The sequence below is a fragment of the Oncorhynchus clarkii genome, chromosome 4 (genome assembly GCF_045791955.1).
Source record: "Oncorhynchus clarkii lewisi isolate Uvic-CL-2024 chromosome 4, UVic_Ocla_1.0, whole genome shotgun sequence".
Lineage (NCBI taxonomy): Eukaryota > Metazoa > Chordata > Actinopteri > Salmoniformes > Salmonidae > Oncorhynchus > Oncorhynchus clarkii.
In genome coordinates this window covers 39948257-39975910 of record NC_092150.1, presented here as the reverse complement: position 1 = coordinate 39975910, position 27654 = coordinate 39948257, and the positions used below count along the sequence as shown (strand labels likewise).

At 42.0% G+C, this 27654-nt stretch overlaps 2 protein-coding genes across 3 annotated transcripts in view; one reads left to right on the top strand and one right to left on the bottom strand.

Annotated features, from left to right (window-relative positions):
- The window catches only part of LOC139406807 (dedicator of cytokinesis protein 7-like), a 98115-nt gene that overhangs the window by 38109 nt on the left and 32352 nt on the right, over positions 1 to 27654 (bottom strand). For both annotated transcript variants that reach the window (XM_071149856.1, XM_071149857.1), the window contains exons 14-20: positions 12969 to 13086; positions 12555 to 12625; positions 9498 to 9636; positions 9127 to 9315; positions 8009 to 8237; positions 7577 to 7741; positions 7282 to 7448 (exon numbers count right to left, since the gene is read on the bottom strand). In XM_071149856.1, coding sequence (XP_071005957.1) covers positions 7282 to 7448; positions 7577 to 7741; positions 8009 to 8237; positions 9127 to 9315; positions 9498 to 9636; positions 12555 to 12625; positions 12969 to 13086 — 1078 coding nt within the window. The remainder of the gene's footprint in view (positions 1 to 7281; positions 7449 to 7576; positions 7742 to 8008; positions 8238 to 9126; positions 9316 to 9497; positions 9637 to 12554; positions 12626 to 12968; positions 13087 to 27654) is intronic.
- Positions 16640 to 26770, top strand: LOC139406806 (angiopoietin-related protein 3-like). The gene is made up of 6 exons (XM_071149855.1): positions 16640 to 17325; positions 17626 to 17736; positions 17900 to 18122; positions 18813 to 18908; positions 20094 to 20366; positions 20537 to 26770. Exons 1-6 carry the CDS (start codon positions 16801 to 16803, stop codon positions 20725 to 20727), a joined length of 1419 nt encoding a protein of 472 aa, XP_071005956.1. The 5' UTR covers positions 16640 to 16800; the 3' UTR covers positions 20728 to 26770.

Here is a 27654-nt window from a genome sequence, read left to right as displayed (position 1 = left end):
ATAAATCTAGCTGTTTTTTCCATACATCGGCAGAATAGAACAGCTGCCTAAGGTAAGCTGAGGGGAGGGGTGTGTGTCTCTTCGTCAAAACAGCTGGTGTGCGATATCGAATATTGAGAAAGTCTCAAGGTTCTGCTTACCGGAGTTAGAATACCTCATGATAAGCTGACCACACTATTTATCAAGAGAGTTTATCTATATTTTTCGTAGCCATCTATTTGCCACCACAAACTGATGCTGGTACTAAAACCATAAGCGAACAAGAAAATGCTCACCCAGATGTGTCCTTGTGTCTGGGGATTTTAATACAGGGAAACCATTTCCCTCATTTCTACCAGTATATCTCCTGTGCAACTAAAGGCAAAAAAACTATAGATCAACTCTACTCAACACACAGAGATGCATATAAAGCTGATGTGCACGCAGAGGAATTTGAAGCTTTCCACCTTCTCCCCTGCGGTCCCGTCGATGTGGATAGGGGTGTGCTCTCTCTGCTGTTTCCTGAAGTCCACAATCAGCTCCTTCGTTTTTCTGACGTTGAGGGAGAGGTTATTTTCCTGGCATCCCTACGCCAAGGCCATCACCTCCTCCCTGTAGGCTGTCTTGTCATTGTTGGTAATCGTCTGTGGATCTATTGAGGCAGTAAAGCAAACAGGTTTCAGTGGGTCTAGGGTGTCAGGTAAGGTAGAGGTGATATGATCCTTAACTAGCTTCTCAAAGAATGTAATGATGACAGAAGTGAGTGCTATGGGGCCATAGTCATTTAGTTCAGTTATATTTGCTTTCTTGGGTACAGGAACAATGGTAAACATCTTGAAGCAAGTGGAGACAGCAGTAAGGGGAAAGGGAGAGATTGAATATGTCCGTAAACACTCCAACTAGCTGGTCTGCGCATTGTCTGAGGATACGGCTAGGGATGCCGTCTGGGCTGGCAGCATGTGAGGGTTAACACACTTAAATGTCTTACTAACGTCGGCCACAGAGAACGAGAGCCCACAGTCCTTGGGAGCAGGCCACATTGGTGACACTGTTATCCTCAAACCAGGTGAAGGTGTTTAGCTTGTCCAGGAGCAAGACATCGGTGTCCGCGGCGTGGCTGGCTTTCCTTTTGTAATCCATGATTGTCTGTAGACCCTGCCGCATACGTGTCTGAGCAGTTGAATTAAGACCCCACTTTGTCTCTGTACTGATATTTTGCCTGTTTGATTACCTTATAACTAACTACATGTGTTTTTTTGTCCATATTCCCAGTCACCTTGCAAATGGTTAAATGCAGTAGTTTGTGCTTTCAGTTTTGAGTGAATGCTGCCATCTATCCACGGTTTCTGGTTTGGTTAAGTTTTAATAGTCACAGTGGGAACAACATCCCCTATACACTTCCTGATGAACTCAGTCACCGTGTCCGTGTATACGTCAATGTTATTCTCAGAGGATACCTGGAACATATCCCAGTCCACGTGATCAAAACAATCTTGAAGCGTGGATTCCTATTTGTCAGACCAGCGATGAATAGACCTTAGCATGGGTACTTCCTGTTTGAGTTTCTGCCTATAGGAAGGGAGGAGCAAAATGGAGTTGTGATCGGATTTGCCGAAGGGAGGGTGGGGCCTTTTAGGCATCTCGAAAGGGGGAGTAGCAGTGGTCCAGTGCTTTTCCAGAGCGAGTACTACAATCAATGTGTTGACAGAACTTTGGTAGTATTTTCCTCAAATTTGCTTTGTTAAAATCCCCAGCTACAATAAATGCTGCCCCAGGATGAGGTTTCCAGTTTGCAAGTCCAGTGTAGTTCCTTGAGGGACGCCATAGTATTGGCCTGGGGGAGCAGTATACACGGCTGTGACTATAACCAAAGATTCTGCCCCTGAACAAGGCCGTTAACCCACTGTTCCTAGGCCGTCATTGAAAGTAAGAATTTGTTCTCAACTGACTTAAATAAAGGTTAAAAAAAAAATAATAATAATAATATTACCTCCCAAAACAATTACGGTCTGCATTTGGTTGCGAGGTATTCTAGGTCGGGTAAACAAAAGGACTTGAGTTTCTGTATGTTATCACAATCGCACCATGAGTAGTTAATCATGAAACATACACTACCGCCTTTCTTCTTCCTGGAGAGTTCTTTATTCCTCTCTGCGTGATGTACTGAGAACCCAGCTGGCTGTATGGACGGGGACAGTATATCCAGAGAGAGCCATGATTCCGTGAAACAGAGTATGTTACAGTCCCTGATGTATCTCTGGAAGGAGATCCTCGCCCTGAGCTCATAGACGTTATTGTCCAGAGACTGAACATTAGCGAGTAATATACTCAGAAGCGGTGGAAGGTGTGCATGCCTCCTGAGTCTGACTAGAAGTCCACTCCGAATACCTCTTCTCCCCCGGCGGCATCTTGGAGCAGGCTCTGGGATAAGTTCAATTGCCCTGGGGGGTATGAACAAAGGATCCAATTCGGGAAAGTCATATTCCTGGTCGTAATGCAGGTGAGTTACCGTCGCACTGATATCCAAAATATATTTATGGCTGTATGTGAGACATTAATAGCCAAGAACGTTTTTTGTAAGAATTAACAAAATACTACAAAGTTGCTTAGGAGCTAGAAGGAGAGCTCGCCCTTATCTCAGATACCCACTGCAGCCCTCATCCTTCACATGCAACATCCGATCTGTTAAAGGTCCTCAAAGCACACACATTCCTGGGTTGCTCCTCTTTTCAGTTTGCTGCAGCTAGCGACTGGAACAAGCTGCAAAAAAAACACTCAAACTGGACAGATTTAACTCCATCTCTTCATTCAAAGACTCAATCATGGACACTCTTACTGACATTGTGGCTGCTAAGCGTGATCTATTGTTGACTCTACCTTCTTGCCTTTGTGCTGTTGTCTGTGCCTAATAATGTTTGTACCATGTTTTGTGCTGCTGCCATCTTGTGTTGCTACCAGGTTGTCATGTGGTGTTGCTACAGTACCATGCTGTGTTGCTGCCATGCTAGGTTGTCGTCTTAGGCCTCTCTTTATGTAGTGGTGTGGTGTCGTCTCTTGTCGTGATGTGTGTTTTGTACTATATTTTATTTTTAAGCCCAGCCCCCATCATTGCAAAAAATAAAATAGTTATTAACTGTCTTGCCGAGTTAAATAAAAGGTTAAATAAAGAATACAGTGGGGCAAAAAATTATTTAGTCAGCCACAAATTGTGCAAGTTCTCCCACTTAAAAAGATGAGAGAGGCCTGTAATTTTCATCATAGGTACACTTCAACTATGACAGACAAAATTAGAAGAAAAAAAATCCAGAAAATCACATTTTTATGAATTTATTTGCAAATTATGGTGGAAATTCATTTCACAGTCACACTCCAAACTCCACTATGGCCAAGACCAAAGAGCTGTCAAAGGACACCAGAAACAAAATTGTAGACCTGCACCAGGCTGGGAAGACTGAATCTGCAATAGGTAAGCAGCTTGGTTTGAAGAAATCAACTGTGGGAGCAATTATTAGGAAATGGAAGACATACAAGACCACTGATAATCTCCCTCGATCTGGGGCTCCACGCAGGATCTCACCCTGTGGGGTCAAAATGATCACAAGAACTGTGAGCAAAAATCCCAGAACCACACGGGGGGACCTAGTGAATGACCTGCAGAGAGCTGGGACCAAAGTAACAAAGCCTACCATCAGTAACACACTACGCTGCCAGGGACTCAAATCCTGCAGTGCCAGATGTGTCCCCCTGCTTAAGCCAGTACATGTCCAGGCCCGTCTGAAGTTTGCTAGAGAGCATTTGGATGATCCAGAAGAAGATTGGGAGAATGTCATATGGTCAGATGAAACCAAAATATAACTTTTTGGTAAAAACTCAACTCGTCGTGTTTGGAGGACAAAGAATGCTGAGTTGCATCCAAAGAACACCATACCTACTGTGAAGCATGGGGGTGGAAACATCATGCTTTGGGGCTGTTTTTCTGCAAAGGGACCAGGACGACTGATTCGTGTAAAGGAAAGAATGGAATGGGGCCATGTATCGTGAGATTTTGAGTGAAAACCTCCTTTCATCAGCAAGGGCATTGAAGATGAAACGTGGCTGGGTCTTTCAGCATGACAATGATCCCAAACACACCGCCCGGGCAACGAAGGAGTGGCTTCGTAAGAAGCATTTCAAGGTCCTGGAGTGGCCTAGCCAGTCTCCAGCTCTCAACCCCATACAAAATCTTTGGAGGGAGTTGAAAGTCCGTGTTGCCCAGCAACAGCCCCAAAACATCACTGCTCTAGAGGAGATCTGCATGGAGGAATGGGCCAAAATACCAGCAACAGTGTGTGAAAACCTTGTGAAGACTTACAGAAAACGTTTGACCTCTGTCATTGCCAACAAAGGGTATATAACAAAGTATTGAGATACAGGCCTCTCTCATCTTTTTAAGTGGGAGAACTCGCACAATTAGTGGCTGACTAAATACTTTTTTGCCCCAATGTATGTATGTATGTATATATATATATATATATATATATATATATATATATACACAGTGCCTTGAGAAAGTATTCAGCCCCCTTGACCTTTGCGACCTTTTGCCACATTTCAGGCTTCAAACATAAAGATATAAAACTGTATTTTTTTGTGAAGAATCAACAACAAGTGGGACACAATCATGAAGTGGAACGACATTTATTGGATATTTCAAACTTTTTTAACAAATCAAAAACTGAAAAATTGGGCGTGCAAAATTATTCAGCCCCCTTAAGTTAATACTTTGTAGCGCCACCTTTTGCTGCGATTACAGCTGTAAGTCGCTTGGGGTATGTCTCTATCAGTTTTGCACATCGAGAGACAGACATTTTTTCCCATTCCTCCTTGAAAAACAGCTCGAGCTCAGTGAGGTTGGATGGAGAGCATTTGTGAACAGCAGTTTTCAGTTCTTTCCACAGATTCTCGATTGGATTCAGGTCTGGACTTTGACTTGGCCATTCTAACACCTGGATATGTTTATTTTTGAACCATTCCATTGTAGATTTTGCTTTATGTTTTGGATCATTGTCTTGTTGGAAGACAAATCTCCGTCCCAGTCTCAGGTCTTTTGCAGACTCCATCAGGTTTTCTTCCAGAATGGTCCTGTATTTGGCTCCATCCATCTTCCCATCAATTTTAACCATCTTCCCTGTCCCTGCTGAAGAAAAGCAGGCCCAAACCATGATGCTGCCACCACCATGTTTGACAGTGAGGATGGTGTGTTCAGCTGTGTTGCTTTTACGCCAAACATAACGTTTTGCATTGTTGCCAAAAAGTTAAATGTTGTTTTCATCTGACCAGAGCACCTTCTTCCACATGTTTGGTGTGTCTCCCAGGTGGCTTGTGGCAAACTTTAAACAACACTTTTTATGGATATCTTTAAGAAATGGCTTTCTTCTTGCCACTCTTCCATAAAGGCCAGATTTGTGCAATATACGACTGATTGTTGTCCTATGGACAGAGTCTCCCACCTCAGCTGTAGATCTCTGCAGTTCATCCAGAGTGATCATGGGCCTCTTGGCTGCATCTCTGATCAGTCTTCTCCTTGTATGAGCTGAAAGTTTAGAGGGACGGCCAGGTCTTGGTAGATTTGCAGTGGTCTGATACTCCTTCCATTTCAATATTATCGCTTGCACAGTGCTCCTTGGGATGTTTAAAGCTTGGGAAATATTTGTGTATCCAAATCCGGCTTTAAACTTCTTCACAACAGTATCTCGGACCTGCCTGGTGTGTTCCTTGTTCTTCATGATGCTCTCTGAGCTTTTAACAAGCCTCTGAGACTATCACAGTGCAGGTGCATTTATACGGAGACTTGATTACACACAGGTGGATTGTATTTATCATCATTAGTCATTTAGGTCAACATTGGATCATTCAGAGATCCTCACTGAACTTCTGGAGAGAGTTTGCTGCACTGAAAGTAAAGGGGCTGAATAATTTTGCACGCCCAATTTTTCAGTTTTTGATTTGTTAAAAAAGTTTGAAATATCCAATAAATGTCGTTCCACTTCATGATTGTGTCCCACTTGTTGTTGATTCTTCACAAAAAAATACAGTTTTATATCTTTATGTTTGAAGCCTGAAATGTGGCAAAAGGTCACAAAGTTCAAGGGGGCCGAATACTTTCGCAAGGCACTGTATATAAAAAAGAGATGCCATCTTGGGTAGAGCCTTATTAAACCCATTAAAATATGCCTGAGTCCGTTTTGTTTTTCCATGTTTCCGCTCTCAAAAATCACACCTTTTTTATAGAAAAACAACAACTTAATTTAAGTCCACAACAATGCTGAGACCCCTTTTGATGTCTGGGAAAAATCTGAGAAATATATTTTTTGGGGTGTAGTTACCCTTAATTCAAGTGCGCACATAGCAAGCGGCTGTTGTTTAGCAGTGTTTTTGTAGCGGTAGATTAAACAAATACCCACTGGATTAATGAAAAACAAATCATGATATAATTCTGCCAGGTAAGCATAGGCTACTTTGCAGTAAAAATGTAATTGAGAAAGTTTTTGGGAAAGCCTTTCCAACTTCCAGAAGACTGTTTGCATTAGCATCATCACTAACAGCTACACAAAGCGGTAGACGAGTGTGCAGTACACACAGAGACATTCTCATTGCCTCTTCAGAAAGTAGCCGGAAATATGAACCAATGATGCATTCTGTTCATGACTTACAATAAACTTGGAGAAAAGTATACATTTCCTATACATTTAGTTGATTCCCTACTAAGGTCAATGTGTTGTTGTTTTTTTATATTGTTGAATTCCGTTTCAATGCCTGGATTGCGCGAGGGCCCACATTATCATATTTGGACCAGAATGAGGCTCTCCACTACCTATTGTTCCTGCAGTGATGATTCACCATCTAATGTTTTCATAATTTATTTGCAGATAATTTCCAAAAAGCCTACCGATAGCCTATGCAAATGAACGTCTCTCTCACCGATGCGAGTCGGTAGGCTACACTGACTAACAAGACACTCACAGACCTGCAAACTTCAGCACGGCGGCGGCACCCCAATAGATCGCTAGAAGATGCATATCGTTCATTCTAGCGGGAAAGGGTGCGACGGACTATCGATTTGAAACTTTTAAATGAAAAGTAGCCTAGTTAATATAAAGTGGAAAAAGTAGCCGGCTCAAAATGAGTTCGTAACCGTCTGATTAGCCGACGGCTGGCACTATTGGAAAACACTGCACCATTGATGCATAGTGGACTGACTACACACCAAAAGAACTGAGAAACATAACGTAAACCATGTCTGGTCTGTAACGTGTCTCCTACCTTACTACCGATGATGGATCGGACCTCATCGTCAGGGGAGGTGTGTGTGTCAGAGATATCAGGGTTACTGTTGCTAAGGCTACGGGAGCGGTTGAGGTTTAGGCTGGCAGGTCTCTGGGCGGACCTGGCCATGGTGGCATAGTGGACTGAACCACCCAGACCTGGACCTAAGACAAAAGCACACATGGAAGAGAAGAAAATAGTAATTATTTCTCCACAACAAATGTAATGACGCTTACAATTTAAACCGATTTTAATAGAAGTAAAAAAATAAATAAAAATAAAGCTAAGATACCTGGAGAGGGGGGGTTGGGGTCCATGTTGGGCAGGCGGAAGACGTAGTATACATAAGAGGAGAGCAGGCTGTTTCTGCCGTGCATGTCCTGACTAGTATCCAAGTACTTATGAAGCCGGTTCACTATGGACGCCATCACCTCGAACGACGCCTGGCCCAGGTTCACTACACATACAAACATGGACAACACATTTAGGACCAGATAGTGCAGTCGTTTTATTCAGTGCCAGTTCAATGGCATCACAAATAAATAAAGTTCAAAGGCACATGTTTCAGGTTTGTTCTTAAAATATAAGCACTTTGAATATTTGTGTGTCATTTATGATCTTCCTATTATTGTTAATAATTTGGAAGGTTAGATGACCGACGGAATACAATTATTTAAATGAACTGATTGAAAGGCTACAGTTCCTATGAGCTTGGATGCGGTACCTATCTGTCCCGATATGACGGGCGGCCGCACCACCAGCAGCACCAGCTTGCCCAATAGGAGGTGGAGGAAGCGGACGATGGGCTCCAGCTGGGAGGAGTTCAGCGCGGAGATGCTGGACTTTAACTCCTCCTCCAGGTTGTTCTCCATGATGCGCATGTCTCCTATCCGCACAGGGAACATGTGGTCCAGGGCATGGACCAACGCAAAAAACTTATCCAGGTACTGGTCCTGATGGAGGGAGGGAGGGATGGAAGGAGGGAGGGAAAGAGAGAGAGAGAGAGAGAGAGAGAGAGAGAGAGATGGGGGGGGTGGGAGAAGTCAGTAACAAAGAAAACCTGGCTTTGATCAAATAAATATTTGAGACTCCACCGCAAAATAGAAGTGCTTGAACTGTGTGCTCTGTGGTAAGAACAACAATTTAGTCTCAAATAAATAATGAAACGTGTTCAATATGGTTTAAATAATGCAAAAACACAGTGCTGGAGAAGAAAGTAAAAGTGCAATATGTGCCATGAAAAAAAGCGAATGTTTCAGTTCCTTGCTCAAAACATGAGAACATATGAAAGCTGGTGGTTCCTTTTAACATGAGTCTTCAATATTCCCAGTTAAGGTTTTAGGTTACAGTTAGGTTATAGTTATTATAAGAATTATAGGACTATTTCTCTCTATACCATTTGTATTTCAAATACCTTTGACTATTGGATGTTCTTATAGGCACTACAATATTGCCAGCCTAATCTCGGGAGATGATAGGCTTGAAGTCATAAACAGCGCTGTGCTTCAAGCATTGTGAAGAGCTGCTGGCAAACGCAGGAAAGTGCTGTTTGAATGAATGCTTACGAACCTGCTGCTGCCTACCACCGCTCAGTCAGACTGCTCTATCAAATATCAAATCATAGACTTAATTATAATATAATAACACACAGAAAGGTCATTAATATGGTCAAATCCGAAAACTATCATTTAGAAAACAAAACGTTTATGCTTTCAGTGAAATACGGAACCGTTCCATATTTTATCGAATGGGTGGCAACCCTAAGTCTAAATATTGATGTTACATTGCACAACCTTCAATGTTATGTCATAATTAGAAAATGTTGGTTGTGGTAGGCTATACCTGTGTGTGGACAGTGGAAACGGATTTCACTTCAACGTTGAAAACACCTCTGTGGTTATCCACCCATTTCATCCCAGGTAGAGGAACATCAGGGGAGAGAACAGAGTAGGACTGAGGAGGTTTCTCCAGAGACACAGGCAGACAGAAGTTTCCTGTACGCAGACGACCGTTCTGCAGCATAGGAATCCACTAAGGAGAGAGAAGGAGAGAAATACAGATGATTAGGGCCTGAAAAGCAAAAGGCATGTGCGTGTGTGTGGTGCGTGTGCATTTGCATGCACACACACACACACGTGTGTGACATGCCCGTGCACATGTGCACATGCGTTTGTGCATATGTGCGCACATGTGCATACATGTGCAGTAGTTACCGTGTATCCCACGGGGGTCTCCAGAGGGGTGTTCTGTTTCTGCTGGCAGCTAACATGGTAGAAAGTGAACAGGATGTGGTGGTGGTCAGTCAGAGAAGCCGGCAGCTTGATCTTCACCTCATCATGGAAGTCTGGGGACCTGGGGGAAACACAACAACCATTACACACAGAGTTGATTTAATGGTTGGTTAGGGCTTCATAAGAAATAAACGTCTGGGAAAGACTGGGGTCGTATAGGAATAGACATCTAAAAGGAGTATGGAGAAGTCTGGGGATCTGAGAAGCACATCAGCCATTACAGAGTCCTGGTCAGTTAGGGCTGTAAAAGGAACAGGAATAAGCATCTAAATGTCACGGTTGGTTAGGGCAGAGGTTTATAGGAATAAGCAACACACTAAAAGACTGCAAAGACAGAAGCAAGGGGTTAATAGCTATAGAAAAAACCCCATCTAAATTAGTACAGAGCAAGCCTTTTTCTCATGGAGAAGACAAAATAGATTGTTTGTGGATAAAGGGTAGAAACATCCTTTGGAGCGAAGAAGCCTGAGCAACCTTTCCCCCTAATGGAAAATATAACATTATTGGACAGGCCGAGGGAATTAAACCCCAAACATCCAAAGGTGAAACCTTTCCAAATCTGTGATAATAAAAAAAAATTATAGTTAACTATGTTAAACCTTAACACTAGAAAAGCCAGGAGCGTCATATGGACGCAAAACTAATGTACATGTTTTGTTACTCTGCCATTTTTAAATTTGTGTCCTCCATGTCCTTGACTTTTCCTAAATAGATCTTTAATACACATTGTCAACATCTTAATATCACAAAACATAATTTGTGTTATAAGCAGTTAAGAGGACATGTCATTCCCCCTCCCCTTTCATTGACGACCGAACAGCAAGTGTTGACAAGTTTATAAAAAGGTGTTGAACTGAGTGAATAAAATCAATCTCCTATATCCCTTTGCCATTCATAGACCATATAACGTAGTTGCAGAGGCAAGAAAAAGTATGTGTGAACCCTTTGGAATTACCTGGATTTCTGCATAAATTGGTCATCAAATTTCTTCATCTAAGTCACAACAATAGACAAACATAGTGTGCTTGAACTAATAACACACAACTGATTGTATTTTTCTTGTCTAGATTGAATACATCATTTAAACATTCACAGTGTAGGTTGGGGAAAGTATGTGAACCCCTAGGCCAGTGGTCACCAAACGGTCGAAGGCATTTCTACTCAATCGCCAAACATTTCTGTAAAAAAAAAAAAAAAACAACGATTAAGCCTTGTTTTCCTATTTTTATTCGTCTCGGGCTGTTGGTGGTAGGTGCAGCCAATTCAACTGCCCTGTTCGCCGGGTAGGCAAACTGTTGCCATTTCATGTGTCTGAAGGTACAAACTCTGCCTTCCCGGAGGGCCCGGAGAGGAAATCAAGTGCCACTATAGGCCTACCGTTGGCCAATCAGATTGCTCAGATGACCGAGTCTGCAGTAACGTAGCAGGCATGAAAGAAAGCTACGGCAAAAATTTATACTGTGAGATTTCAAAACATTTAAAACCATGACTAGAGAGAGACTGTCAAAAAGCTGCTGTTTGTATGAGTGAGTTCATGTTTAAGTTCATACTCAGCACTGTCAACACTTTATACTCAACACTTTTTTACCCCATAAAATGCGCGTTCTTCCTATTTCCACTCAGCGCTACAACAAGCAGTGCAGCAGTAATGAATGAGTAGGAAAGTGTATCTATAGGCTTGCGTTGTTATTATTAGCAGCTTGGGTTTTTAATATCAAGGAATATTTCACTTTCTCTGTTCATAGGAGAAACAACATGAATTTGTCCATGAGGCAGAAGTAATGCGATGCGACTCGAGTTTCGCCATCAGCTGGAAGACGGTGTCTCTTTTTGGTCAGTGTGAGTGGAGGAAAGGGAGAGCGGAGGGATGTTGAGAGACGGACCCCTCAGTCTGCTGCTCTCTCCCTCCACTGAGACTGACCATCAGATGCAGGCACCATCAGCCCAGTAAAATAAAGAGCTAATTATTTAAATGTGCTCACTCAGCTGTTCCTCACAAGTAATACAACAATGGATCGCTTACCGGTGTGATCATATAGCCTACCACAAATGTTGAAATATAATTTTAAAAAATGTCCAGAACAACAATGCATTGGCAGGTAAATTCAAGCAGCCAGTATGCAGTGATATTGCATTGGGCCTATAGCTTACTACACAAACCTCATTGCTACAGTACTGTTTTTAATTGGTTAATGTTGCATAGACTTACATTTTTTAAGTCATGTTAATAAAACAAATCAGAGCGGTAGATCTCGGCATGCATTTTGACTCAGAAAGTGATCTTGACTCAGAAAAGGTTGGTGGCCACTGGCCTAGTCTAATGACTTCTCCAAAAGCTAATTGGGAGTCAGGAATCAGCTAACATGGAGTCTAATCAATGAGATGAGATTAGAGATGTTTGTTAGAGCTGCCTTGCCCGATAAAAAAAAAAAACTCACACTAAACAAGAATGGTGTTCATGGGAGGACACCACGGGAGACGACACTGTTGTCCAAAAAAAACATTGCTGCACGTTTGAAGTTTGCGAAAGTGCACCTGGATGTTCCAGGTGCAAAATATTCTGTGAACAGATGAAACTACAGTTGAGTTGTTTGGAAGGAACACACAACACTATGTGTGGAGGGGAAAAAATCACAGTACACCAACATCAAAACCTCATCCCAACTGTAAAGTATGGTGGAGGGAGCATTATGGTTCGGGGCTGCTTTGCTGCCTCAGGGCCTGGGTAGCGTACAATCGCCGACAGAAAAATGAATTCAAGTTTATCAAGACCTTTTGCAGGAGAATGTTAGGCTCTGTCCACCAATTGAAGCTCAACAATGTAGAAAATAGTACAAATAAAGAAAAACCCTTGAATGAGTAGGTGTCCAAACTTTTGAATGGTTCTGTGTATATTTCTTTTAAGAAAGGGCCTAAGCACACTTCATACAAAATGGAAACATCAGTGAATTGTCTGAGAGCTGGATCTGAGTCCCTCACCTGTTATGATACACTACAGCAGTGTATGCTTCTTTGGCGTAGTCTACACAGCTAGACTTGCCAAAAATCACCTGGGGAAGAGAGAGATGAGAAAGAAACTTAGATGAAGAACAGCATACAGGGGTTGAATTACAGAGGAAGAGAGGCAACATACAGTGGACATTAGACTTATGTTTGTCTGCATGTGTTAAAATGATGTGTTTAGTAACAGAGCTCAAATATACTTGAACACCATTCTTCACAATCCATTTCCAAGAAATCAGTCTAGGATTGTGCAGCAGTACCTGGTAAAGCACCAAAATACACTAATAACCCTAAAATGAATTCTCGTGGGAGGGTGAGCTAAGAATAATTATTGTGGGTGGGCTAAGAAGCATTCTCGTGTGTGTGTGTGTGTGTGTGTGTCATTGTTACCGGCATTGCGTTGTTGGGGTCCTCCCCGTTCATGAACTGCACTTTCACTGTGATGTTCCGGGCGGAGCCTTGACGGTTGGCAAAGTTCAGGCTGTGTGGGTTCACATACAGCAGGTTCCTGGAACACACATATACGGACACGCATTCCCATCGTGAAACCAAACCACCTTCCCGTCAAACAGTAACACATGAACTCAACTGACATAGCAGCACTGTTGATACTGTATGTATCAACAGCTCCGAGTGAATTTCACAACATTGTCCCCTCGCCATTTTCCTTAGGACATTTACATACCTCCTACATATAATGTACTGAATATAACACATGTACAGTACTATCAATAGGTCAGTGACTGGAGTGACTAAGGCCATCAGGGTAGGCCTCTGTGGCCACTGACTGGTGGAAAAGGGAGGCTCGTCCTGTCAATCACTCTGGATCCACAGCAACTAAATCCTCTGCTGGGCTGGATTGGTGGTTGTGTGGGGGGGGGGGGGGGGGCAACATTTGCCTTACTGCACCACTGCTGGGGGAAGGTGCAATAATGCCATGGCCAACTGCGTATGTTCAATTCCGTCAGAGGTATAATGTTCATCATCGATGATAGATATGTAAAATGGAAAGTTATTTGACCCTTTTTTCTTTTTTTTTTAAGTGTCTATAGTGGCAATTGGACAATATTGTGGTAGCCAATAGGTTGATGTTTAAAAAAAGCCCTCCTCTCTTCTCCACAGGCAGTAAGCAGCGGAGCTTCAGTTAACACTAGAAAGGCAGAGTGTGTCATAATGACGCAAACCAATTTAAAAAATGTATTACTTTGCCATTTTAAATCATGGTATAAAGTATAATGCCATTATTGCGTTTGTGCTGATTGGCACACTTGGCACTTAAACGGATGTGTAGGCTACTGATATTTTCTTTATTTGACCGGGGGTCTTGGTGGTTTGGGTATTTTTATTTGTTTTGTTATAAAAAATAAGCTTTTATTCTGTTCCAACATACATTATTTTTGTTTCATAGTTGTAACAAAGACACTCCATGAATAGCATTTATTATTTTACACTTGAAACTGTGGTTTTAGTGTTTATTTTTACATATAACCCACAGTAACAAACAAATGAACATGCTACGTTATTTCAAAAAAAAAAATTATGCAGGTCACTTTATTTGGATAGTCCATCTGTAGATACTATACAGATGGTTATACTATCAATAAACTATCTATATATAAACAACTGCTTGCTAAGTTACGGTTAGATTTAGAATAAGGTTAAGGGTTAAGGTTAGGTTAAGGGTTAATTTACAGTTGGGACACGGGTTGGGGTTGGGTCAAGGGTTAGTAGATAGTTGAAATGGACTAACTATCAGTTCCATCTGTAGATGCATTACAATCCAATCCAAATAAGGTGGTAGCAATTTTTCGTATTCTAATGTTACCTAAGACCTTCATAAACACAACCAAACATTATTATTTTTTTTAACAATAGCATATATTTAATCTATTTATTAGAATGTTGAAAAGATGTGTCATTGCCACGAAGGGAGGTCCAATGAGGCCAGGCTTGTCTAGTGCTAACAAGCTGGACACACACGCTTTAGGGTTCCCAGGGTTATGACCCCAGAACGTCCGAGGCAGCCGCAGTGCAGTGGCCTGACCACATTGACGTAGATTCCGCCGCAGGGGAGGTCCCCCAAGGACCACAGCTGTGACGACAAACGGGCTGAAACCGTGGGAATCCCTGATCCTTTCTCTCTCGGTTCATCTCCCTCACTCACGCTCTATCTAATTTCCTCTCCCTTCGTTCCTCCCTCCTCCTTTCCCTGTCTAGTAGCTGTGTCTCTCCGTGAAGGCGAAGAGCTGGATGCTTTTTTTTTTTTTTTTTTTTTGATCGGCTTGATTGTTCTTTGAGGCACCCATGGTGATTTTTGAATGATGTCATTGCATTGCCATAACCCCCAGGAAAAAAAAACATTCTCATACATACGGAACAGATACAGCTCCCTTTTCAGCACGGGCCAATTCTCTCCTATTGGTCCTTCAGCCTCAACAGATTCATCTCAGGTTAATCAATTATTTGACTCAGAGTAGCTGCATAACCAAACCAAGCCTAAGCACTGTTTCAGAGTCACACAGTCAACACTCGTCCTCCCACTGTAGGCCTACTACATGTCCCAATGTGAATATTGTACCCTGTTTGTGCTCCCCACAGATTTAGAAAGGATAACATATAGGGAGTAAGGAATCATGTAGCCAGTTGTGTTTGTTCAGAAACCCATATTTACTAAGGACATTTTGCAGCCAGAGACTCTGTACTGTATGAACAAATAGCCAGCGTATCTGCATTTGCTACTTTGATGGGGGTGGGGGCCACCAAAAAAATCTGAACTCATCATGGGATACTACACATTTTGCCATGGGACGGAGAGAAATGTTAGTTTTTAGTAAGATATTTGAGTGAGACTGACTAACAAAATCAATGGGGGCCACCCGGCCTGTAATTCGACCATGATAATAAGTTTAGATAGCTGGTCCGAGGGCCTTGAAAAGGGGGGCCACCAGTTGCCCATCCCTGCACTAGAGTTACCCGCGTCTGTAACGGCATGTTGAGTTTCGTCATGCATTTACAGGTAACATAAATGCCAAAGCAACTTCTGACAAAGGAGACGCTAACTACCTCCCCACAATGTGCCTCTGTTGAAGGGAAGTTGCTGTCCATCACTATTTCCTCATTATGTATTATGTATTATGTATTTCATTTGAAACTTTTGGGGACCCCAAAATAAAGTATAACCATCGCTTTTCAGTTGGACAAACAATCCTAAAGAGGCAAAAAGTTGCTAAAAAGTCCTAGTGGCCCCCCCACCAAAATCTCTGCCCCCACCCACACACCTCTCCACCCAATAAAACATAGAGCAGGACTAATATGATTTAGAGTCACTGAACCATCATTGAAACATGTTGTCGAGACAGTTTGACCAACATCTCAAAGTAGTCAGATTATTGGTAGCATTAAAATAATCTTGGCTAAGTAGGAGAAACAAAAGATGCTCACAAAGTGAGCACGGTCAGATTGCAGAACTAGAATAGTCAAATATGGCAACAAAATTAGTTCACAGTCGTCTACATTTAGCACATTATTCTCCCCCAATGCAAACTACAGCAAACACCATAGCATTGATGACATCCACCTGCCTCTCTCAGTACATACAGCACACCTCATCTAGACCCAGCGGGACCTGAGAGAGTGATGCTGGGCTGATTCAGCAGGACGTTAAATCAAACCCATAGACAACAATTGTGTGACATATTATGAATCATGGTGAGGTGTGGCTGCTATAAGGTGAGATTGATAGGGACAAATGAGCCATCATCTGATGGCCTTCCACTGTTGGCTTTCTGCTGATCAGCTAAAGCAGTGTACTGCAGATGGAGGCTGGGTAGGGTGTGGTGGGGGATTTGGGAGGTTAAGGGGGGGGCTGTTGTGCTAAAGGGGTGTATTTGCTATTCGCTCACTGCAGTGATTTGTTTGTTTATGAAGGGAGGGGGTTGAGGGGGCCGCCGAGGGGATTTCAGGGGGCCCAGTAGCTCAAGCATAACAGGGCTTAATGATCAACTAACCTACCCTTCCCTCGCTGGACTGGGGTATATAACACAGGCCTGCCTGCCTGCTGCTCTCACATCTTTCTAGCAGAGTGACAGAGAGAGAGGGAGAGGGAGAGAGAGAAAGAGTAAGAGGTGTACAGACAGCCGGAGAGTGAAAGTAGGGCAGCGGAGGAAGAACAGAGAGAGAGACTACTTCTTGCTATTCCACGATTGCTGAGAGAGATTTGACCATGAAGCTCTTCTGCCTTTTGTTTCTGCTGGGTGTGTCTACAGTTCAAGCAGCTCATCAGGATACCTCCAGGGTCTACCCCACTGTACCCTCTCAACTCCAGCCCCAGACGCAGCCTCCAGCCGAGGCCAAGTCCCGCTTTGCCATGCTGGACGATGTCCGTCTCCTTGCCAACGGCTTGCTCCAACTGGGTCAGAGCCTCAGGGAGTTTGTCCACAAGACCAAGGCCCAGATCAACGACATCTTTCAAAAACTCAACATCTTTGACCGCTCTTTCTACCAGCTCTCTGTGGTCACCTCTGAGATAAAGGAGGAAGAGGAGGAGCTGAAGAGGACCACCACATTCCTCAAGGCCAACAACGAGGAGATCCGGAACCTGTCACTGGAGATCAACTCCAAGATCAACAGTATCCTGCAAGAGAGGAGCCAGCTGCAGAGTAAAGTAGGAGGGCTGGAGGAGAAACTGAAGGGACTGTCAGAGAGCATGATGCCCGCAGAGCAGCTCTACGAGATCAAGTCACTCAAGGTACACTGCTGACCTTCCCTCATATTAAATCAGTACTGAGATTTATGACTTATTTTGTTTCAATGTGAAATGTCTTTGTTCTAGAATATAAGATTCAGTGTTTCTGGCACACATATTCAACATATACAATTCCTACTGAATATTACATCAAATTTTATTTTGCTGAATTAATTGAGAAGTTTAAGTTAATGAAAACATACCTTTTTAATGAGTAGTAATGACTTCAATTTCAAGTTATGCCATTGGGAAATGTATTTTAATGTGAGCATTAACGAGACAGTGTTAACTGGTCTGTTTCAGGATGTGATTGCGGCTCAGGAGAGGACCATCACGGACCTGCTGAAAGCTGTGAGGGAGCAGCACGAACAGCTCAACCACCAAAAAACTAAGATCAGGACTCTGGAGGAAAAGGTACACATCTCTGTTGCTTTAAAGAGATAATCGAATTGTATACAGTAGACCAAAAGGTAAAGGTCATTTCTTTCATCCCTGTTCAATCAGTGTATAAAAAAGGCCACTAAAAACATTTAAATAGACAACACCATACCGTTTTTAACTTTGCCTGCTATTCCAGATCAGCATTGACAATTTCCAGGACACAACTGACAAAGTTGCGGATTCCAACTCAGAGACGCCAGACATGTTTGAATACCTGACAGGCGACTCCATTGGTCCGGACACAGACCTATCCATGGACTGCAGTGATCTGTTCAACAGAGGAGAGAGAAACAGCGGGGTGTACTCTATCAAGCCAAACCAGTCTGAGCCTTTCAATGTGTTCTGTGAACTGACCTCAGGTAAGACACAATCCCGTGTCAAATTCTCAACCAACTATGTGACAGTAATGTGTCAAGCCATTTCTTTGCATTACATACAAGCGTTAGCAGTTGATGTTACTCTTCAAAAACACAAACCCCAAAGCAAATCAGGGGGAGGAAAATAGGTTTATTCACCAAAGGGAACAAATCACGCAGGGAGGTAGATAGTAGGTATTCATGCTCCCTCATCCTCAGTGATTCTCTCCACAGAACAAAGCAATTTATAACCCCCCCTCCCACACTAGCCTGTGGCTGACAAATTAGAATTCCTAGCAGTACAACAAAATAACAAGTATCCTGCTCCAGACTCAATGTAGAGATGATTCAGACCAATGAAAATAGCAAAAGTAGCTATGAGTTCAGGACTGACAATTCTAACAGATTCTAAACAGATGTTGAACTGAAAAACATCTATTTCCATTGATTGTTAATTCTAGGCCTCTCGTCCTCTGCGTTGTGTATACATCTTTGACATATTCTTACAGAAGTCTAAATGGTCTAGACAAAACAGACAAGCAGAAACAAGTCTATAGGAAACAGGGCTATCAGAAGGAAATAAGCGCTTCCTACGAGTTTCCATAATCAGTCTAGAGAAAGGAACTGGATTTTGTTGTTGCTGTGTTTCTCTGTCCATGTATTGACTACATGTCCCATCTCCCATATCGACAGGAGGAGGATCAACAGTCATCCAGAGCAGGGAGGACGGGTCTGTGGATTTTGACCAGGCATGGGAGAAGTACGAGAACGGATTTGGGGATCTGGAAAGTTAGTTTGTCTTATTTCTTTCTTTCTTTCTATCAGTAAATTTTGTCAGTGGTGTGGACAGTAGAGCCCGACCGATACGTTTTTGTTGGGGTTCGATACAGATTCCGATTTCTGGGGGGAAAAAACATACAGATACTGATATATCTGCCGATATACTGTTTTACTGCGGGGAAATTAAAGTGTCATTTTCCCCACTGAATTCTCATAAATCGCCATCCAAATGAGCAATTGTCCAATCTCTAGGCTTCAAATGTTGATTAAATACATTGTGACAACAATGACATGAGAATGGCCGCAAGTGTTCAGATAAGCATTCGATTTTTTTCATCCTATTCATCCTATTTATTGTGTGTCGGTTATCGTTGGACTAGCGATGAAAAGGCCAATATCGGCCGATAATATCGTTGAACCAATATATCAGTCGGGATCTAGTAGACAGTCAATACATCTCTATCCATAACAAACAAAAAAAACAAATGAAACCTTTATGGCTCAATTCAACTCAGCGGCAAGCACCCATACCTGATTTTGCCTTTATATCCTGATTCCAGTCTACAAAGGCCTGTAGGCATTCATAAAGCAGGAAACAGCCAATACAGCCACACTCCACCACTCTTAAGTACTTCCTGAAGGAACAGCGGACAGGAAACAGTTATTGTAAATTAGCTTATCAGGCACCCTTTGACAGATTGACTTCCTCCATTGTCTGACTAGACAAAGCAATAGCTGCACTTAACTTCAGCCAGGCTTGGACCCCAGGTCATAGGCATATAATCCTACTGCATTCCAACAGGTCCTTTACGAGCGTAATTATGTCATCACACCCATGACTACAGTATGCAGCCAGGGGCTAGGGAAAATAGTATTGAGTGTCAGAACTTGGCCCACACTATTTAACACGGGTTATGGGCCATGGCATACAGAACAAAACAAAGTAGCTAGGCCTACAGTATAGAATCTGAACTAGCTTTATGACCATTTGATGGCTTTGTATGCGTTTGTGATCTGTTAAAGTAGAGTTCTGACATTTGTGTGTGATCTGTGTTACTATAGAAGGGTTCTAACAGAATGTGTGCGTTCTCTGTGTTATCATAGGACAGCTCTGAGAGAATGTGTGTTTTATCTGTGTGTTGTAGCTCTATGGCCATTCAATGACATTTGTGTGTGCTATCGGTGTTATTGTAGGAGAGTTCTGGCTAGGCCTGAGGAAGATCCACAGCCTTGCTGGTCAGGGTGAATCTATCCTGCGTATTGAGCTGGAGGACTGGAAGGAGGAGAGGAGGTCTGTAGAGTACCAGTTCACCATGGAGGGACCCCAGGCCCACTACACCCTCCACCTCACCCACCTGTCTGGTGATCTGCCCGATGCCATGGGCAACCACAGTGGCATGAGGTTCTCAACCAAGGACAGAGACAACGACAACCACCAGGACTCCAACTGCGCCAAAAACTACACAGGTATGCATTGATCACACACCTGATGCAACTACAGGTACTGACTACACACTTGGTACAGGTTCACAGCACTGTCTGGTACCATACACATGTTAAAGACATTTCCAAGTAGGCAGCACAGAGATTGACTATGGGTTCTAGACTTGTTATATAATTTAACCCATTTCTGGCAGGTGGCTGGTGGTTCAATGCTTGTGGTGACACCAACCTGAACGGCAGGTACATGTGGCTGAGGTCAAAGGGTCGTTCCATGAGGAGGAAAGGAATCCAGTGGAAACCTATGGGGACCTCCTACTCCCTCAAGACCACCAAGATCTCCATACGGCCCGCCTCACCCGCCCCCCTCACCTCAAGTCCCCCTTAACCTCGTCCCCACCTACATTACACCTCGTTGGTACGGCAACAACAAATTACACCCCCTCTCGCCGTAACCTTCCACTTACCCACCCTCGCATTACACATTGTTGGCATGGTAGCAACAGATAGAGAAGCTGTTGACAGTAGAAAAAAAGTCTGCCGCCAATAACAGCCAGCCAACAATTTTGTATGACAGAGAAAATAAGCTGATTCGTCAGAATGATGCAATAGCAGTCAGCCGGTCAATGACCTCACAAATTGTTCCAGATACACATATAGAGTTGGGTAATCAGTTTTATAAGAGCCAAGTTTTGGTTTGGATGGAATGTCAGATGATTCAACACTGTCTGTCCTGGTCTGCAACACATCCCAGCACTGAGAAGTTAGGCTACCTTCAATGGGTGAATAAAATAAAAAAAATCTATTAAGTAATTATGTAACTGACAGAACACTCTGCTTTAGATAAGTTACTACTCATTATGTTAAATGAATGAACTGCATGTGACAAAGACATCATCCTCAGGCATGTCCTTATCCACTGATTTATCACTCTATATTGTATTTCTGCACATTCAGTGGCTGTTGCTGAATGTACCAAATATTCACACATAAGTAGACAAAATATCAAAATGATGCATAGATCTTCAAATGTATATGAGCTTAGTGTTTTCACCATCTTTTTAAAAACTTTATACTGTATTTAAAACAATTTTGATAATGTTCTATTAAATGTGCTGCCAGGGTAGTTAACGTCAGGTCATTTAGATTGGTCATATTGACTCTAGTCTCCTGCCAACTCGTATCTTTCTGCTGCATTTAAAACGGCTGCTACTTACTGTACATATGTTATGTTTCTTACAAATTATTGCTGAGCGATTAAATTAAATTTAGTTCTTTCCCCCATTATTAAACTAATTGACCGACGTTGGTTCAATTACTTGAATTCAATTTCATTTTGTTTTTGTCAGCTCAACACGCCGTTCCTCTAGAGAAATAAAAACAAAGAGAGAAATCAGATCAAGAACGAACTGAAATGCTAAAGAAAGTTTTTCAATAGAACAATATTTAACCTAGTTCAGCGCATAAATGGTAATTAACTACAATGCCCATAATCCATCGCGCCTGTACTGCCTTCCATATGTTACTCCCGGCCATATGATAGAGTTATGTACACAAAACCGACAAAAGGGATAGAGACAGTTTGAGAGGTAGCTCTACCCGATTGACAGTTGTAGTATTTGGTAATTAGCAGTCTTGGAAATATTTTTTTTTCATACAGCATAGGCAGCTAGCTACTAGCTTAGCTAAATAGCATAACTCATTGGAGAGAACTTCAGATGGTTGTCTGACTGGCTGCTACTGCCTGAGCAGAGCTTAGATGAGATGAGATGACTAACAAATTAAATAGAATAAAAAGTAATAAGACAATGGAATGTTTCCAATATTTTGGCATTTGGATGTTCTCAATATTTGGCTTTGGAATATTTATTAAAAAGCTCTACAATCATTTTAAGGCAAACATTTAATGTTTTTTTTTATTTTATTTTATTTTTTTTACCAAAATTGAGGAATAAAATAAATTACAAATAAAGACTAATCGCTCAGCACTATTACTTATCAGAGAGGCTCTGGTAAAATAATGTATATTTATAATAACAAATAAAACCATCATACCAAAAACAAATATACTGCTGTCCTTTGTATTCTTTGCCAAGGAAAAACCAACAAACTGGGCTAATTATCTAATGCCATCTAAGCAGGTTTAGGCAATGCTTTACCAACCACAGGTCATCACACCCCTGGCCTATAAAGTCAACAGTTGAGTCTGATCAACCTGCAATGCTGACAACACTCCTGAAACATTATTTGCATTAACTATCTTATGCAAGTGAGAGGCCAATATACAGCACACTCAACCAACAGTGAGTAAAATGCATTTGCTACTGTACCCAGATGTACTGTACCGCTTGTCCATTCAACATGTAAATGTACATAGGTAAATAAACTTCAGAGCTCACAGCATTTTCTACCATAGAATTAGGAATGAGAATACTAGAATAGACATTAACCTTCTTATGACAGTATAAATGGTAAGCAATTTTGGTGAGTTGGTCAACCATGGTCAGCCAGTGCTGTGATAAGATGGTGTGAGACAATTCATTTGAAGATTATCTGCACTGTGCGTTTGTTAGCTAGCTAGCCAGACAAGTTTAGTGGAATGATTACAGTAGTTCTTCAAATTAACTGCCAATACGACAACATTCCAGACAAACAACGCAGTCAATCCACAGCCATACAGTGGCTGAAATAAGTTGATGATAGGACTTAGACAAGTTGTGAATGCAAGTACTGATATTGTAATATCACTCATAGCTTTTCAAGAAAACAAAAATGTAGACATGGTCCATTGACATATTTGTCCCATCTCAGGAAGTAACTATAGTAGGTGCCTATTAAGTTCCAGGTAAAGTAACAGGGTTGACAATTTAATCTTATATCAGTCATAAATCCGTGTGCAACAGGGAGTGGCAATTGAATGCAAGCGTCACAAAAAGTAATGGCTAAAACATTTCTACATTTCGTGTTATGCTCAACCGGCTCAGTTTTCCACCACAAAACCCCAGAAAATTGCCAAGGGTAGAACTAATCATAATCTTCAGAAATTACTGTCAAAGCAACAAAATAACTAGATAATAACATAATTTACAATGATGGTAAAACCAACATTTTTTGGGATTATGTGCGTTTGAAAGCTTCCTAGAAGATAATTTTTTGCACTTTGGCAAACCTTTTTCATATTAAAAATCAAACTTATTGAATTCTCCAAGTGGTCTACATTAAACGTCACTTCATTTAATAAAATAAAAAATAGATATTGGTGCACAACTTCTACTAAAATATCAATGGGACGGAAAAGGGACTTTTTGTGGAACGAATCACATGACAATATTTTAGGTTGACAATAACTATTACATGTAGTGATCCCCGAAATGACATTTTTTGGCCGATATCGACATTTTCTTGGTAAAAAAAAAAACCCTGATACCGATAACCGATATTTACAATTTTAGCAGCCTTTTAAGCATTCTAGTACAGTTAAATAGTTAACACACACATGGACACAGCGGTCTGAGGCACTGCATCTCAGTGCAAGAGGCGTCACTACAGTCCTTGGTTCGAATCCAGGCTGTATCACATCTGGCCGTGATTGGGAGTCCCATAGGGTGGCGCACAATTGGCCCAGCGTTGTTCGGGGTAGGCCATCATTGTAAACAAGAATGTTTTTAACTGACTTGCCTAGTTAAATAAACGTTACACACACACAAAGTTATTTTGTTGGCATTTACGCATGTCCCCATTACCAGTAAAATATAATCAAGACCTATTTCTTTCACTTACTTGCTGTGCTGTTTCGTTCAGTCGATTCATTCTCAACCAGGATTTCTATGGAACGCCATTTGGGTCTTTGCGTGTCAAAAAACATATCTCACGTGTCAAATAAGCTTGTTGACCAATCAGGACCCTAACATGACTGCACTTCACATAATAATTTATCGCGTTCATAAATTTTTTACGTAGTTATTACACATTGATTAAACTATCACTCGTATTTCATATGTCACAACGATTCATCGATACATATGCTATGATGCTGGTAACGTTGCCTCGCGCATCTACAGCGCAGGTCATAAAAAAAAGCTAGCTAGCTCATGGATGCAAACAATGTTCTTCCCCAAAAACATAGCAAAACAACAATCTGTTTCAGTAGCTATAGTTAGCTAGCTAACGATATAGCTAGGTGTCATCTAAAATAACCCTAATTTATAAGACAGCTCTTATTTGATTAATGGTGGTCGAACCCATCTATGTGAAGCTAGCCACAATAAGGATTAGTCACAATAGTGGAATTTGCAGTTAGCCTTCAAAATATAAGTATGGCATAATTCTACTATTTGCATTGCATCACTGTCAATGACATACTTTTATTTTGAAGGCAAACCACAAATTCCACTATTGTGCCGAATCATTATTGTGTCTAGCTTCACAACACATAACCCGGTCCGGGTTGCGGTCGAACAAATTATGCTTTATTACCAACACGGTATTGTAAACACATCGTTCATGACCGGTGTTTGCTTATTTGTTGACTTTTTTGTACAACTTTGACAGTGCTACTGTGTCTTTTTTGGCACACAAAGACCCAAACGGCACTCCATAGTATGTATGTCGTGAAGCTAATAGCAGTGATGCTATTACTGTGTAACTCCGGTAGGGAAACGTCAGAAAAACAGCACACTTGGTAGTGTTAACCGGTGCTCAACCAGTTGGTGAAAGCCAACATCACCCACGATAGAGAACGGTTGATTGTCAAGGGTAATGAATTCCATTATCTTGGCTTTAATGGATTTCACCTTTGAGTCGTCTCGCTGAAATGTTGTTACTCTTTCAAATGACTGCTTGACTTGACTGCTCGATCCACACAGCAGACATTGTGGGCTAGTTTAGGAATGCTGTGTTGCACGTATAGCGCACAATATTATGTGGCGTCATTACGTCATTTACCTTCGTTAAATAGGTATGTAGGTCAGCATTGACATCGATTTTGCACATCGGGCGTTAAACTAGACATCGGCCGATACTGATGTTGGCATTTTTAGCTAATATCGGCCATTTCCGATATGTTCACCGATATATCGTGCATCCCTATTTATTCCAATTAGAATGGTTTGGATTTCTCCCTGACCAAAATGGCTGCCATTACCAAAACATTCTGGAACTTTGAGGGTTTATGATATATCCCCCCTAGTAATGTAATAGGATGTTTGCACCACATCAATTTCCTTAACCAGGAAGTATGCAGAGCAACTAAAGCAGAGTTACTAAAGCTGGCAGGGGCTCAATCTAGGAAGGCCCTGACTGCTATCAGCAGACAAACAAGGCCTCAGGGCAGCTGAAGTGGCCATGTCAACACAACCTGTGATAAGGGTCCTCTCGCTCTCTTTCCTTCTTTCTCTCTCTCCCTCCCTCCATGCCACCACAGTGTCTGATAAGAGCCCTCTCTCTCCCTCCCTTCATCTCCCGCTTTCTCTCTCGCCATGTCAACACAGCGTCTGATAAAAGTCCTCTCTCCCCCACTCTCTGACCTTGACTAAAATAGCAGCAGGGCTCAGGAGGCCACTCAACACAAAGCCGTGTGCAGTTAGTCAGTCGACCAGGCAGTCACACGGGACATGGGGTGATGTTACAGATTGTTACATGTTGAACCTGATGCGCCATCGCTAGGAGGAAAGCTTAATATCAACAGGAAGGCCTGTAGATTGTGTGTTGTGCTGCTCTGTTACAGTAGTGTTACCCCCATGGCTCAGATGAAAGCGAGACAGGGATAGTGGAAGGGAGAAAGACCGTTTGGTTCGTCTGTGTCCTCCAGGCTCCAGTGTATTTGATCAGAACAGTTAGAAGGAAATACACAGTCTCAAAAACAGGAAGGACTTCATGTGTGTCACATTCCCCTTGAGGACTAGGAATGATATCAACGTGTCAGGAATGCCTGTTGGTGGTATTAGATTGTAAGTTTAAAGAAGGTATTGGATTACAAATTCAAGCCCTCTAGCACAAACTTCCGCCGTACCTTACTTTTATTTTACTAGGCAAGTCAGTTAAGAACAAATTCATTATTTTCAATGACGGCCTAGGAACAGTGGGTTAAACTGTCTTGTTCAGGGGCAGAACGACAGATTTTTACCTTGTCAGATCAGGGATTCAATCTTGCAACCTTTCGGTTACAAGTCCTACTCTCTAATCACTGGGCTACCCGCCGCACCAAACTTCATTGTTAAACTACAGACTTACCAGGCCCGATCACAGGGATGGCTAACTCTAGAAGTCCCGTTGAACTGTTGAGGAATGCTTTTCATTAATTGCTTGTAAGTACTGTATGTTTTTATTGCATTGCATTTGTAAAATGCTGTATTTGTACGCAGGGCTCTCTTGAAAAAGAGGCCTTCATCTCAATGGGACTTCCCTGCTAAAATAAAGGTTAAATAAATATCCATGCATGTCATCTTGTTATGTTGCCTGCTAGTTGGTAGAGTGAATCATTACCCGTAGCTGGTGTTGGGTAAGGCTAAGTAAAGTACAGTGCATTCGAAGAGTATTCAGACCCCTTCACTTTTTCTACATACAGTGCCTTGCGAAAGTATTCGGCCCCCTTGAACTTTGCGACCTTTTGCCACATTTCAGGCTTCAAACATAAAGATATAGAACTGTATTTTTTTGTGAAGAATCAACAACAAGTGGGACACAATCATGAAGTGGAACGACATTTATTGGATATTTCAAACTTTTTTAACAAATCAAAAACTGAAAAATTGGGCGTGCAAAATTATTCAGCCCCCTTAAGTTAATACTTTGTAGCGCCACCTTTTGCTGCGATTACAGATGTAAGTCGCTTGGGGTATGTCTCTATCAGTTTTGCACATCGAGAGACTGAAATGTTTTCCCATTCCTCCTTGCAAAACAGCTCGAGCTCAGTGAGGTTGGATGGAGAGCATTTGTGAACAGCAGTTTTCAGTTCTTTCCACAGATTCTCGATTGGATTCAGGTCTGGACTTTGACTTGGCCATTCTAACACCTGGATATGTTTATTTTTGAACCATTCCATTGTAGATTTTGCTTTATGTTTTGGATCATTGTCTTGTTGGAAGACAAATCTCCGTCCCAGTCTCAGGTCTTTTGCAGACTCCATCAGGTTTTATTCCAGAATGGTCCTGTATTTGGCTCCATCCATCTTCCCATCAATTTTAACCATCTTCCCTGTCCCTGCTGAAGAAAAGCAGGCCCAAACCATGATGCTGCCACCACCATGTTTGACAGTGGGGATGGTGTGTTCAGGGTGATGGGCTGTGTTGCTTTTACGCCAAACATAACGTTTTGC